This window comes from Fimicolochytrium jonesii (genome assembly GCF_025526975.1).
Source record: "Fimicolochytrium jonesii strain JEL569 chromosome Unknown EV422scaffold_45, whole genome shotgun sequence".
NCBI lineage: Eukaryota > Fungi > Chytridiomycota > Chytridiomycetes > Spizellomycetales > Powellomycetaceae > Fimicolochytrium > Fimicolochytrium jonesii.
The window spans coordinates 62,170-75,740 of NW_026515712.1; the positions used below are offsets into that span (position 1 = coordinate 62,170).

Consider the following 13,571-nt stretch of genomic DNA (forward strand, 5'->3'; position numbering starts at 1 on the left):
GAAAGATCAGATGTTTCACCCGTACGGCAATCTCCGCAATTAGTGGTTCAAGGTATGGCGTGATAGCTGCCTCTTCGAGGCATCGCCCAACGCCGGTCGTTCCAGACTATCAATGATTTTGTTCGACGCGGCTGGTGCATATACAAACACTATCCGTAATACATCCGGCGGCATGGTGCTATAATGTTTACGTTGCGGCGACCGGCCTCTCGATTTCTGCTGGCTTCGGGAGGGCGTGACGCTATTTGGCATAGAGGCCTCGTACACTCTGCCGTCACCGACAGAGAGCTCACTCGGCGCCGCTCCTGCTCCGCGAGGCCTTGGTACGAGAAGGCCCTTGTGAGGTGAGGTGAACATGGGTCGTTCTGCGTTCCTTCAATGGCTGCAGTTGCAGACGAAGGCTCCTGTTTGGCCGATTGTGCCCTCCACCTTCTCCTGCGTTTTACTGGCCGCCCCCTTGTGATGGTCGTTGGTCAAGGCAAGGACCCTCTGCATGCTCTCCCGGAGAGCGGCGAGTTCAAGCGCGTGGGCGTCGGCTGCAGCAGCCAAAGCATGCTGGTGGCGAGGTCGGCGGCTTGTTGCGCCTTTCGTTGTTCTCCGGTTTATGCCGACTTTGGCCAAGGGCCCGATTGTTGGACATTCGCGTCCGTCCCTGGTTGCTGGTGCTGGGAGGGGCTCTGGCTCTGCGAGCCGTGATAGGTCGCTGGCTCGAGCTCGAAGCCGCCGCAAGCTGGTGCTTCCGCACTTCGAAGAAGGGTTCGATTTTGTGGACAGACCGGTCGGAATTCTGGGACGTCTTGCTGCAATGATACGCAGTTTGTTTGCGTCATCGCCCCCTCTTTGAATGCTTCACGCATGTCGGTGGCAACCATGTCCCTTCAGCGAGGCCGAACTGTCAGTGATCCATGACTCATAGTACTTGTCGGATGTAGCGCTAACCGAGAGCAACTTCTCCAGCTCCTCCTCGGCTATCCTCACAAGCGTCGACTGTTGCGGTTGCTGCCGTTGTACCACCGTTGGAGAGTGGTTATGCACAGATCTTCACTGTCGCGGAACTTTCCCGTGTTTGACGAACTGAGCGAGATCGAACATCGCAGCGTGCTCGAGGGACTGAAACTTATCGGGGGCTCGTTCCGTCCTTCTCGTACATGGCCACAGCGAGGGTGTGAGGTGGACGATCCTCGTGGGAGAACGGCCTTGGATGGTCTGGGAAAAGGATTGGCGATTGTGGCGGCAAGGAAGTGCAGTGAGGGTAACGGCGGTTACGAGTGCGTGAACGATGTGGAAGAGGGAAAAAGGGAAGCAGGCGGAGGGGGTGGATTCCTCCACGGGGTATAAATACTGGAAATCTCGTGCACTGGAGAGTACGCCGCCCCGGGCCTAATTCCCTCGAGCTTCGAAGTTCCGACTGTTGGGCAGTTAGATCCTGCGTGGAGCTCGGGCGTTCTACCGTACGGGAATAGGAAGTGCAGGTTCCAGTTGCAGTTCCAGTTCCAGTTGCAGTTCCAGTTGCAGTTCCAGGTTGTGCAGTGTGTAATAATGTTAGGAGGCCGGTAGGGTGTTTGCGACGTCATGCAGTTGGCCCCTCATCCGCCCCCTGTCCTCAGTGTCCTGTGCGCGTCCGAATCGAGAGAGAGAGGTGACGTGCCTCTCGCTGCTCTGGAAAAGGTGTGAGGCTGTGGATGCATTCACATCGTGGCTTTTGCCCCATACCACTACCTATAAAAGAACCCCCCCCTCCCCCTCGTTCCCCGCCACCCTTCCTTAATATATCACGTTCGGCATCCCCAACATGGTCGCCCAACTCCGTCCACCACGCTCACAGGCTGTCCCCTCCGCAGACTCAGCAAAAGACCAAACCACCTTCGCCGCACACCAGACGGACTGGATCATCGTATTCAACACAAAACTACCCCGCGCAACCGCAAAGGGCCTGACGCCAGAAGCCCTCGATGACCGCAAAGGCGCCGTACTGCAGGCCTGGGACGACGTCATCTCCCGTTTGCTGTCTGTAAAGCTCACGTTCCAAGTCCAACAGTGGGGCAGTCCTGAAAAGCTGGCGATCCTCGTTCGATGTCCCGATGACGTCCTCCGTAGAGAGATTTACCGTACGAGAGTCATCGATTGGCTCAACAACTCTGGCGCATCCGTCAGGGAGCCGCCTGTGACTCTCACCGACCTCGAACTCCCTCCCCTGACCGAGGCCGAACGCTTGAGACTCGTCTATGAGCTGCTCACCACTCCGACTTATGAGGGTGGAGCCGGATTGACCATGGATGAGGACGTCGTCGGAAAGACGGATGCCGTCGGTGGGAAGTTTATTGAGGCGATCTACGCTCCGCATGACAAGGAGTTTACCGATGTGAGTAGATTGCGAGACGCGAGCGTTAGCGAGCGATTGTTTGACGGTTCCTCGTCGCCGTTTGTTGATGGTTCATGATGGGGTTGATGGTTGACGGTGGGTCGATGGTTGACTGACCCCCTTTCAAATCTGATTTCCTAGAAATGGATCAAAAGCTGGACAAAGCGATGGCTCTTAACTGACCAAGACATTGACGCCATCCGCGACTATGCCGGCGAGAAAGTGGCATTCTACTTTGCATTCTTGCGCTTTTACGTGCAATCTCTCATCATTCCCTCCGTCATCGGCGGGATCGCGTACTTGTGGCAGGGGGACTTTTCTCCCGTCTACGGCGTGCTGATCATTGTCTGGTCAGTAGTCTTCATCGCCGTCTGGGACCGCCGCGCCTCAGTCTACGCCCGCCGCTGGGGCACCCGCAACTTCTCCAAGATTGAAAAAATCCGCCCCGAATTCCGCCCCACAAGCATCCTCACCGACCCCGTCACCCACGAGCGCTTACCCTTCTACCCGTACTGGAAACGCTGGGCGACCACCACGCTCATCACCGTCCCCATTAACCTCACCCTCGTCGGGGTGCTCATATGCGTCGTTTTTACGATCGTTTCATCCGACGTCTATTTCCATAAATACTACGACGGCCCGGGGAAGGAATTCGTCGGATTTATCCCCACCATCGTCTACGGCGCATGTATCCCCACCTTCCACTCCTACTACACCCGGCTGGCAAACCACCTCTCCTACCTCGAGAACCTGCCCACCGACACCCAACACGCGGCGACATTCACCCAGAAACTCTTCACATTCAACTCCCTCGTCGCCTTCTTCGCCCTTTTTGCCGAAGCATACATCTTCATCCCCTGCTCCACATGGGTCGGGTCTATCCTCAAATCCAAAGGGTACATCTGGTCCATGTCGTTCGAGGTCGGCCCGGCGAGTTTGCAGAGCCGCCTGATTTATCTTGTGATTACGGGGCAGGCGATCAACGCGGTCACGGAGGTGGTGTTGCCGCTCGTGTTGACACGGTGGAGTACGAGGAAACAGGGGTTGGAAGTGACCGAGGCGCAGAAGCGGGAGGAGACGGAGGATGAGTGTTGGGCGAGGCGGGCGAGGAAGGAGTTTGAGCGGCCTGCGTATAATGTGGCCGATGATTATTCCGAGATGGTCATTCAGGTGTGTACCCTGTCTCCCACCCCCGCCTTCCGTACATCCCTCAACGCACCCATCTCATACCGTATTCTCCCAACAGTTCGGCTACATCATGCTCTTCTCCCCCTGCTGGCCGCTCACGCCGCTCTTCTGCCTCATCAACAACTTCCTCGAGCTCCGCGCAGACGCCTTCAAAATCTGCAAAGCCGCGCGCCGCCCCGTCCCCCAACGCGCCGACAACATCGGCCCGTGGTCCAAGAACCTGCGCCTGATCTCCTACGTCGGGTCCGCGCTCACCATCCCGTCGCTGCTCACGCTGTACCGCAACTGGAACCTCGAGATGGACGCCGGCGTGCAGGTCAAGGCACGCCTCCCGAACGCGTTGGCCGCGGTGCTGATCGCGGAACACGTGTACCTGCTGTTGCAGTACGTGATCAACGAGGCCGTCAACTCGGTGCCCATCCAGGGCGGGGAGCAGCTCAAGCGCGCCGAGTTTGAGGTGAAGAAGAGGTATCTTTTGAAGGCGGGGATCGATGTGCTGGCGGGCGGGCATGGGGGGAGTGTTAGGTGGAGTGAGGGAGACGGGGGCGAGAGGAAGGGAGAGGATGCGGTTTTGTTTGGGGTTGCCTTGGGGAGGGTGCATGAGGCGCTTAAGGGTGTACAGACTCATTGAGATGTTGTGCGGCTGCTCAACTCAGTTCAGCGCGTTTTTTTTATCATAGTTCTTTTTCAGTTCCGTAGCCTTACTGTACCTGTATATACCGTAACTTTTTCTCTCAAATTACATCATATCACTCACATCATATCACTTTGCTATGCTATTGTCTTTATTACGAAAAAACACATCATCCCTATGTCAGTCTGCCCTCAAACATTACCACCCCAACCCAAGTCCCCCCACATCTACATCCATCTACGCTACAACCTTCCCCCCCCCCTCTACATCCCACTCTCAACCAACCCCGCCACCTCCCCACAAAGCCCCACGATATTCCCCTGCCTCGCCACCTCCCTCTTCCTCTGCTCCCTCTCACCCTCACCCAACCCCATCATCTCCTCCGCAGCGGCAGGCGAACGGAGGTGAGCGATCTCCTTCTCCCGTGCAGCCTTCTTGTGGTCGAGAAGGGCGGGCAGGCCGATGACGGAGGCCAACTGGAGGATGGACGGTGTGGCGAAGCGGAGGAGGTGGGCCAGGGCTGTTAGGAGGCGGAGGACTGTTTATGAAAAAGTATTCAAATATTTCGGGTTAGTTCGTGCAAATGGTCAAAAGGAAGTGAGAAGACGCAAAAAAGGAAAAAACTCACCAATCTCGTCCCCATCCTCCCCCTCCAAACACTTCACCACCCCAGCAACAATCTCACTGACCCACTCCTCATGCAACCCTTCGTCCTCCTGGGCCCCGCCCACACCTCCGTTTTTCCTCCTTTGCGTGGCTTCCTCGACGGCGATGTTGAAGGCGAGGGCTGCTGCGCCTTGCCGGACGGAGGTGTCGGGGTGGAGGAGGGATTCGATTAGGAGGGCTGTTGTTATTGTGCGGTGGGGTGTGGAGGTGGTTGAGGTGCGGTGGGTGAGGGTGAGGGAGAGGAGGTAGGGGGATGAGGCGGGGAAGAGGTTGCATGCCTGTGAGAGGGGGGTCCAGGTCGGTGAGTTAACGTTTGATGTTTCAAACGAACGCGAAGAACAGGGATACGTACCAATCGCAAAAGCATCAACCTTACAGCCTTGCTCACGGGCTCACTCGTCTTCGCATACGTATACAACAACCCCATAACCGTCCACCCCTCCCCTTTCGCCACATAACTCTCCCTCAACGTATCGTCCAACACCAACAACCTCAAAATATCCAGTACCGGGAAAATCTTATCCCCGTCCAGGTGTTCCACCAACCACTCTAGGGCAAGGTTATGGTCTTTGGGTAGGTTGAGGGGGCCCGTGGATGATCCCTCGTGTTTGCGTTTGAGGGCGGTTTGTATTGTTTGGATGCTTTGGGTGACGTGTTCTGGGGGGTGGAGGGATTGGAGGAAGGTTTGGAGTTTGGTGAACATGGTGTCGACTTGGGTACATTGGGTGTAGCGGATGGGTGTGCTGGGGACGGTGTCGAGGGTGGTGAGGCGGAGTTTGGTGTGCGGGTGTGCTACGGGACGAAATGTTGTTTTAGCACAAGACTCGATGCGACCCGCAACAACTGTCAGCCGCGCATACTCACGTGGGAAGGCGGTGAATAGCAAGACGTCGATCTGGGATTTGAGCTCGGATTGATTCGCGCCAGAAAACTGTGAGAACTGTTCAAAGCAAAATGCCATCATAAGCCCCTTTCGATCACCATGGCATGACTGAGGGATGCCACACAATGCCCACCTTCTTGCCATCCAAGAAAAAGATGAACGTCGGCGTCGCCGTAATCTGATACTTCGTCGCGATATCCCTCGCCCTCCCCACCTCCACCTTAACTCCCACAATCTTATTCATATCCGACCTCGCCGCCTCACCAATCCCCGTCTGGCGATACCCACTATTCCGCTCCGCAATCAATTCCTCAAATACCGGGGAGATGACGCGACAGGGCGGGCACGACTCTGACGTGAAGTCCACAGCGACGCAGCGGTGGGATGCGAGGATGGACTCGAGTTGAAGGAGGTTGGTGGCAGTTTGGAGTGCGGTTTGGGAGAGGGGCGCGGATTGGGCGGCTGCAGCAATGTTGCCCACCATGCTGGCGAGGCCAGGGGAAAGGCTGTTTGATGCGGCGGCTCGTGATGCGGCGTTGGCGCCTGCTGTCGCCGATCGTGCGATCTGAGATGGGCCAAACATGTTTTCAAGCATCGGTAGTATCTGTTGTCCAAAGGGTCTGATTGCGAGTAACAAGAAAAGTAGATGAGTGAATGGATGGTTAAATGGTTGGAAGGATACCCTGGTCACTCCGCTCGCGACAAGGAGGTAGAGCTGGATCCTCGCCTGCCTCGAGCATCCCTGCGCCTCGCTTCGTTCGTCCCAGTCAGAGCGCTACTCACGTTCCAAGGAAATCCGCTGGAAGACTCGTTATGTGGCTAGGAATCTCTTTCCCGACCAGAAACCCACACAACTCATTCGAAAAGTGGTTACAATTGTTATCCAACAAATGATACCGATCCGCCGTCCAAGTTTCCCTCATCGAGTCAAGATACTGCAGAAACACATCCTTTGGAATCTGCGTCGTTCCCATATCGATATCCTTCATGGGCGCCCCGTGGTGAGTTGAGCCAGGTCGGGACTGCATGATGCCTTGGCCAAAGTAGTACTCTGTGCCGTAGACCTAGGAGAAACAACCGTGAGTGATGAGTATACTCCATGTACCATATACCATCGACCATCAACGATTGAGACCCGCGACAAGGATGTTGGGGCTGGTGTGTGCTCCGCAATTCCGGGCCTGACGGCCCAGTCCTCACGCATTCTCCTCGCTATCGCTCGGAACCCTCTAGCATTCTTGCTCGGACTCGCCACCGCCCGGATTTGCACTCCCCCGAAACTCACCACCACGGAAGTATGCCAAATTCCCTCGATATATCTCCCCGTGAGTTGTCTGGAGAGCATAGCGGCCATTCCCTGGGAGAGATCATAGACGTAGAGACGGACTGGCGACTCCATTTTCGCGTGATAGAAGCGATACTGGCGGTGGTTGGGATAGAAAGTGAAGGTTGGTGTGCGATGAAAGGGAGATGGGTCTTTGCAATAGTCTATATGTGTTGCTTGCTCATGCATGCGCCTGGGAAGGGAGCGGAGCGTGGAGGGGAGGTCCTTTTTGTAAGTCGTGGGAAAGTCCGCCAAAGCCCGCAAGCAAAGCCAAAGGCGGTTCGCAATGACACGACGCGTGTTCTCTGTGAGAGAAGGAAGCGACACGTCTCAGTACAGTAATCAATCATCAAAGTGCTGGCAAGTGGCTAACAAAGTGATTGGAAACGCGTGGAATCTTTAAACAATCGCGTCGTCTCTTGCGTGCGGACCTCCCTTCATCGCGGGTCGAACGCTTCCACGGGTTTCGCTGTGCAGGATCAACCAACCGGCGTGTGAATGAGTGTCTTCCGTGGCCGGCCGTGAACGAACGTTTCTCTAGCTGACTCTCTGCCAAAAGTATGTTTGCACCGACGCTAGCCATATTGTAGTTATGGGGAGACATGGAAGTTGTGCGGGACGAGAATGCGGGGGGCGACGAGGATCATAAAGAGGTACGTAAGCCTTCTGGGGCAAGACCGTTCAGCATTGGAGACTGAACTGCTCCGTTACGGATAAAGACGTAGCTTCTTACTATTACGAGATCTGGCAAGATACTTGTCCTTCTGAATATCATTCATTTTTGGCGTATGTATTATTGGACGAATACAGATCTCCATGGAGGGTAAGATGAGATCATTGCCTCGGCGCGGACGGCCTCAATTTTGCCTTGAGAGGGCCGATTCATGGATGGGGTGAAAGGGCAGGCGCTTGGTTGCTTGAGGCAAAGAGTGTCTTGGAGGACTGAATGGTTGAGACCACTACATTCGTAATTTTGGGATTTGGACTCCGTCGGTTGTTCTCCACCAAAAACCGAGACATTCCCTCGCTCATGCGGCTTAAGGCGGCGGACCCTCACAAAAATCCACCCACATCTCAGGATGGGGTATATTGACATGAATGGGTTTTGGAGTTCATAGCCGCTGTGGGCAGATACTTGTAGAACTGACTCATGAAGATCGCTTTGGGTGAAGTCATATCACACTCGTTGTCTTGTTGGGCTGGACTGCGGCGAGGGCACAGGGCTCTGAATGACGTGGAGGTCGCTCGTCACCTGGAAGTGGAATGAGGCGATGCAGACATTTCAAGTGGGTTGAACGGAACACACCTCCGTGAAGATGACATCCCAATCCCATTGTACATCTGGCTTGACTAGTTGATCTGGAGGAATGAGGGCTGTCGAGACCAGGAGAGAGACATCTATGCCTGCCAGTGATGTTGGAGGCTGCAACACAGCGACTGTGAGTCGAATTGCCTCGCAAAGAGGCATTGACCGGTGCTCACCTCAATCAACTGTCCTGTGCTAGCTAGAAGCTCCCCGTCTAATTCCTGCATATTCTTGAATCTGTTGATTTTGATCACAGGTGCAGCCGCAACTTCAGTGAGCATCTGGTTGTCTTGCACTTGATCCAGATCTGGGATGATCACGGTCACTGGAAACATCAATGTCATTAGACACTGCATCAGTATCAAATGTTCCCAGCAGGGCGCTTACCTGCATCGTCAGAACTATCCTGCCTACTGTCGTTTGCTTTCTGAACCGCAATGTTAGCCTTGCCACATCTCTCAAATGAGCACATCACAACACTTGCTTTATTTTTTCCCTCCGATCCCTTGGTGGTGGAACAGGCACCGTGTCTACATCATCATCAATATCCTCCACATCCTGCGCCTCTCTCCTAGTTGACCCACTCTTTCCACGGGTGAAGGTACCTCCAACTAGTCCACCCCGCGGTGGCGAGCTCTCTGGCGCTGGACTATCCCATCCACCTCTCGTCTCCTTCATCGCTTCGGGCCTTTCCGTCTCTCGAATCCTCCGCGGCTTCTTCGCGACGGAGGCAGGCTCCTGTGGCTCATCATTGCTAACTAATCTTGCTTCAGGTTTACTTTCAGATAACAGGTCGTCGCGAAATAGAAAGTCGTCTTCTTTGCGGAGCTCATCTGGTCCACCTTCTGCTGGTTTGGCGCGCCGCCCCATGCGTCTCGGCGGCGGCTGCGGTGCGGATTGAAAGTCATCGCTCATCTTGGCTGAGTTGAAGTTGTTTGCTTCAGTTCAGGAGTTCGTATGTTGTGTATGTGTGGTCTGTCCGTGATGTTTCTGAGGTTGCTGCCAGCACGTCGAACACACGTCGGTCAATCCGTTTGCGTAAAGCGTAATGCGAAGAGTGCCGGGGAAGAGAGAATGTGCGAGTTGTGCGGGAAGAGGAAACACGGGAATGCATGGGAACTGCGTGGGAACTGCGGGGCAGAGCGTGTTGCTCGCGTTGTGCAGTCGGCAGAAGGGGGCGATTGCTTTTACAAGGCATTGGCAAAATGTCGTCCTGCTGTGGGAACATGAACTTCACGTCGTAGCAGGATCCACCACATTCCATCATAGGCTAGTTTTTATGTCGTAGACTCACATTCAGCCTTCTTGCACAGTCTCACCTTTCCCGAATAGTTTATAGTCAGAATTTCACAAAGGTTCCCACGAAGCCCAATAGACATTCGAGAAAGCAACTAGCAGAGTAAGGAAACGAACCCCAAGCGCTCCCGACTTCAGCCATGGCCGACCTTCCAGTCCGCACCTGGGTATCCGACAATGTCATCAAGCTGTTTGGAATGTCAGAGTCCACAGTCGTGGACTTTGTCCTCGCCGCCGCGAAATCAGCAAAGTCCCGCTCCTCATTAGCAAAGTCTCTGCAGGCTGTAGACCTGCCGGCAACATCAGAAGCAGAGCACTTTGTGACGGAGCTGTTTTCGAGAGTGGGTCGGTCGGGCGGGTCGTCGTCAAAAGCAGCAGCTTTGAAGAAAACACAACGAAAGGCCGACGAAAAGGAGGCGGTTCGGTTACTGCAGAAGAACCAGCAGTTCTCCCTGCTCCTGGACGAAGAAGGGTCGAGGCCAGCGGCCAGTACCGACGGCTCTAGTCGAAAAAAGGATAAGAGCGACAGGAAGGAGAAGCGGTTACGGAAACGGGATGACCTGGAGAGCGCTCGGGGTTGGGAAAAGGAGGAAGGGGAGGACGACTATGGGCAACGACCACCGAAACGGTCAAAGACAGCCGCAGAGGAAGACGGGCATGCGTCAAATGAGGAGGAGCCGGTGGAGGAGAGCGAGATGGATAGGGATCTGAGAGAACGAGAGGAGTTTGCTGCGAGGCTGAGGGAGAAGGATAAGGAAAAGACCAAGAAGATTGTCGAAGATCGGTCATCCAAGGGGAACGCTGAAGCTGAGCGGCGTCGCAAGATCGCCGATGATAGGGAGACCCGCATGACGGTGATGCCGGACATCCGAGACCGGTCACGGCAGGAGTACTTGAAGAAACGAGAATTGCAGAAACTGGAGCTTCTGAAGAAGGAAATTGAGGACGAAGAGTTCTTGTTCAAGGGCGAAAAGCTCACGAAACGGGAACGACGGGAGCAGGAACTGAAGAAAGAGGTCCTAAAGGCTACCATCGAACGGTTGCAGCTGAGCACAAAAGTTGAGGGATACCAAATGCCCGAAGACTACCTCACCGAAAAAGGCAAACTAGACAAAAAGAAGCAGGAATCCGTCCTATACCGCCGCTACGAGAATGACCAAGACCAAGCCAACTTCTTAACGGAGCAGGAGCAATGGGAACAGCATCAGATCGGCAAGTCGCTGGCAAAAGTCGGCGCGCAGAACAAAGGGGAGGAGCAGCAGGATTTCGATTACGTGTTCGACGAGGATCAGCAGATTGATTTCATATTAGAGGCTGCGGCGAAGAAGGAGGAGCTGATACAGGAGGACGGGCCTAAGATGTCCGATGCGGAGCGGAAAGCCATGTCGATGAAGGAAGTGAGGGAATCATTACCTGTTTTCGCCCACCGCCAAAAGTTCCTCGAGGCGTTAGAGGAATACCAAGTCCTAGTCGTCGTCGGAGAAACAGGCTCTGGAAAAACGACACAATTACCGCAATACCTCCACGAAGCGGGCTACACGAAAAACGGCATGAAGATTGGATGCACACAACCACGTCGTGTCGCAGCCATGAGTGTAGCCGCGCGAGTCGCCGACGAAATGGGGACGAAACTTAGCCACGAGGTCGGCTACTCCATCCGTTTCGAGGACTGCACGTCCGACAAGACCATCATCAAGTACATGACGGACGGGATGCTTCTCCGCGAGTTCCTGACTGAGCCGGATCTTGCAAGCTACAGTTGTTTGATGATCGACGAAGCGCATGAACGGACGCTGCATACGGATATCTTGTTCGGGCTCGTGAAGGATATTTCGCGGTTTCGACCGGATTTGAAACTCCTGATTTCGAGCGCAACGATGGATGCTGAGAAGTTCTCGGCGTATTTTGACGATTGCCCGATCTTTATCTTCCCTGGACGGAAGTTCCCTGTTGAGACGTACCACACCGCCGCACCAGAAGCCAATTACTTGGCTGCCGCCATCACGACAATCATGACGATCCATATTTCCCAACCACCAGGCGATATTCTTCTTTTCCTTACGGGCCAGGAGGAGATAGAACAGGCGGAAGAAGGGCTGCTAGCACTACGGCGGCAGCTCGGCAGCAAGATAGCAGAGCTGATACCCGTCCCATGTTACGCCAACCTCCCCTCGGATCTCCAAGCCAAGATGTTCGAGCCAACACCGCCCGGCGCCCGAAAGGTAGTTCTGGCCACCAACATCGCCGAAACCTCCATCACGATTGACGGCGTCGTCTACGTCATCGACCCGGGCTTCGAGAAACAAAACAACTACAACCCGCGCACGGGGATGGAGAGCTTGGTCGTTGTCCCCACATCACGAGCGTCAGCCAACCAGCGCAAAGGCCGTGCAGGGCGTGTAGGTCCGGGAAAGTGTTTCCGACTGTATACCGCGTGGGCCTACGCCAACGAAATGGAGGAAAGCACCATCCCAGAGATCCAGCGCACAAACATGGGCAACACGGTCCTACTCCTCAAATCCCTCGGCATAAACGACCTGATGAGTTTCGATTTCATGGACGCCCCGCCCGCGGAAACCCTGATCCGCGCCCTCGAGCAACTCTACGCCCTGGGAGCCCTCAACGACCGTGGCGAGCTCACGAAACTAGGCCGGCGAATGGCAGAATTCCCACTCGACCCCATGCTCTCCAAAACGATCATAGCAGCCGAAAAATACGACTGCACCGACGAAATCGTCTCCATCATCGCCATGCTCTCCGTCGGCAGCGCCATCTTCTACCGCCCCAAGAACCAACAACTCCAAGCCGACCAAGCGCGTAAGAATTTCTTCAGACCAGGTGGAGACCACATCTCCCTCCTCGCCGTCTGGAACACCTACGTCGAAACCAACTACTCCGACCAATTCTGCGCCGAAAACTTCATCCAACACCGATCCCTCAAACGCGCCCGTGATCTGCGCGATCAGTTAATCGGCCTCATGGAACGCACAGAGGTCCCCATCGTATCCAACCCGGACCCGGGCAACACCATCTGTATCCGTAAAGCCCTCACAGCCGGCTTCTTTTACAACACGGCGCGGTTGCAGAAGAGCGGGGATAGTTATCGCACGATTAAGCATAATCAGACCGTGCTAATACATCCGAGCAGTTGTCTGTTTCAGGAGAATCCGAAGTGGGTGCTTTATTATGAGCTGGTGTTGACGAGTAAGGAGTATATGAGGCAGGTGGTGGAGATTCAGGGCGAGTGGCTTTTGGAAGGTGGGTTTTGAGGGATGGTGTTTTCGTTTGCGTTTTCTCATCCTAATTCGCATCTTCGCTTTCTTTCACACATCTAGTCGCACCACACTACTACAAAGCCAAAGAAATCGAAGACGACTCGAATCGCAAGATGCCGAAACGAGCGGGCAAGGCGCCGGAAACGGGGCGGTGAGAACGGAAGAACCAAGTCAGACTGTCTTTCGATGGCCGTGTTGGGGAATAGAATGGGTTGGGGACGGCTGCCTTCTTCATCTCATTATGTTTAGCCCTGTCGCAGGCGTACGTTTCTGACTTCTAAACGGTTCCAACCCTGAGTGTTTCCTTGTGAACATCATATGCACAAAAAATCAACCCTTCTTGTTGATGACACACCGGGAACAGGGGTGATGAGGAAGAAACATACATTACACATTTTCTTTTTTGATATGTTCTGAAGATTTGCTAGTACTAGACAGGGACGGGATGCTGCTACCACCTCGTTGACTCCGTCCTCAGGGCGGCCGGCATCGACGACGAATTTACGCCAAAGTCCATCACCCACAACCCTAACCCGCACAACCCTAATCCGGCACAACTAGGAGCTCGCATCTCTCGGCACAACCCTAACATGCTCAACCCTAACCCGGCACAACCCCAACTCCTTGCCTATATCCC

The 13,571-nt window shown here is 54.7% G+C and overlaps 5 protein-coding genes across 5 annotated transcripts; 3 read left to right on the top strand and 2 right to left on the bottom strand.

The window, feature by feature from the left end:
- Window positions 1-378: 378 nt before the first annotated feature.
- Window positions 379-1,338, top strand: EV422DRAFT_510273 (uncharacterized protein; the record flags this gene model as incomplete). The annotated part of the gene is made up of 4 exons (XM_053068916.1): window positions 379-566; window positions 623-756; window positions 817-894; window positions 917-1,338. The coding sequence occupies 4 exons, from the start codon at window positions 379-381 to the stop codon at window positions 1,336-1,338; spliced, it is 822 nt and encodes a 273-aa protein (XP_052920783.1).
- Window positions 1,339-1,695: 357 nt separating this feature from the next.
- Window positions 1,696-4,433, top strand: EV422DRAFT_548092 (calcium-activated chloride channel-domain-containing protein). Its single transcript, XM_053071640.1, has 3 exons — window positions 1,696-2,362; window positions 2,504-3,532; window positions 3,609-4,433. Exons 1-3 carry the CDS (start codon window positions 1,793-1,795, stop codon window positions 4,179-4,181), a joined length of 2,172 nt encoding a protein of 723 aa, XP_052920784.1. The 5' UTR covers window positions 1,696-1,792; the 3' UTR covers window positions 4,182-4,433.
- Window positions 4,434-4,771: 338 nt separating this feature from the next.
- EV422DRAFT_502008 (PPPDE putative peptidase domain-containing protein) lies at window positions 4,772-7,132 on the bottom strand (the record flags this gene model as incomplete). Its single annotated transcript, XM_053068241.1, has 6 exons — window positions 4,772-5,128; window positions 5,203-5,642; window positions 5,715-5,790; window positions 5,867-6,353; window positions 6,517-6,797; window positions 7,019-7,132. The coding sequence occupies 6 exons, from the start codon at window positions 7,130-7,132 to the stop codon at window positions 4,772-4,774; spliced, it is 1,755 nt and encodes a 584-aa protein (XP_052920785.1).
- A 741-nt stretch (window positions 7,133-7,873) lies between these two features.
- Window positions 7,874-9,378, bottom strand: EV422DRAFT_548100 (intraflagellar transport protein 43-domain-containing protein). The gene is made up of 6 exons (XM_053071641.1): window positions 8,848-9,378; window positions 8,751-8,773; window positions 8,540-8,688; window positions 8,364-8,480; window positions 8,222-8,309; window positions 7,874-7,918 (listed from the first exon to the last, which is right to left on the bottom strand). Exons 1-5 carry the CDS (start codon window positions 9,276-9,278, stop codon window positions 8,235-8,237), a joined length of 795 nt encoding a protein of 264 aa, XP_052920786.1. The 5' UTR covers window positions 9,279-9,378; the 3' UTR covers window positions 7,874-7,918; window positions 8,222-8,234.
- Window positions 9,379-9,856: 478 nt separating this feature from the next.
- EV422DRAFT_501971 (pre-mRNA splicing factor) lies at window positions 9,857-13,089 on the top strand (the record flags this gene model as incomplete). Its single annotated transcript, XM_053068238.1, has 2 exons — window positions 9,857-12,917; window positions 12,995-13,089. The coding sequence occupies 2 exons, from the start codon at window positions 9,857-9,859 to the stop codon at window positions 13,087-13,089; spliced, it is 3,156 nt and encodes a 1,051-aa protein (XP_052920787.1).
- Window positions 13,090-13,571: the final 482 nt, after the last annotated feature.

Bases quoted from the DNA above. Each gene is read 5' to 3' on its own strand.
- EV422DRAFT_548092 (XM_053071640.1), top strand. From the start codon at position 1,793: ATGGTCGCCCAACTCCGTCCACCACGCTCACAGGCTGTCCCCTCCGCA. The intron at 2,363-2,503 runs GTGAGTAGATTG...CTGATTTCCTAG, and splicing joins ATGACAAGGAGTTTACCGAT to AAATGGATCAAAAGCTGGAC. The intron at 3,533-3,608 runs GTGTGTACCCTG...TTCTCCCAACAG, and splicing joins ATTCCGAGATGGTCATTCAG to TTCGGCTACATCATGCTCTT.
- EV422DRAFT_548100 (XM_053071641.1), bottom strand. From the start codon at position 9,278: ATGAGCGATGACTTTCAATCCGCACCGCAGCCGCCGCCGAGACGCATG. The intron at 8,689-8,750 runs GTAAGCGCCCTG...TGATGTTTCCAG, and splicing joins GGATAGTTCTGACGATGCAG to TGACCGTGATCATCCCAGAT. The intron at 8,310-8,363 runs GTGTGTTCCGTT...TTCCACTTCCAG, and splicing joins GGGATGTCATCTTCACGGAG to GTGACGAGCGACCTCCACGT.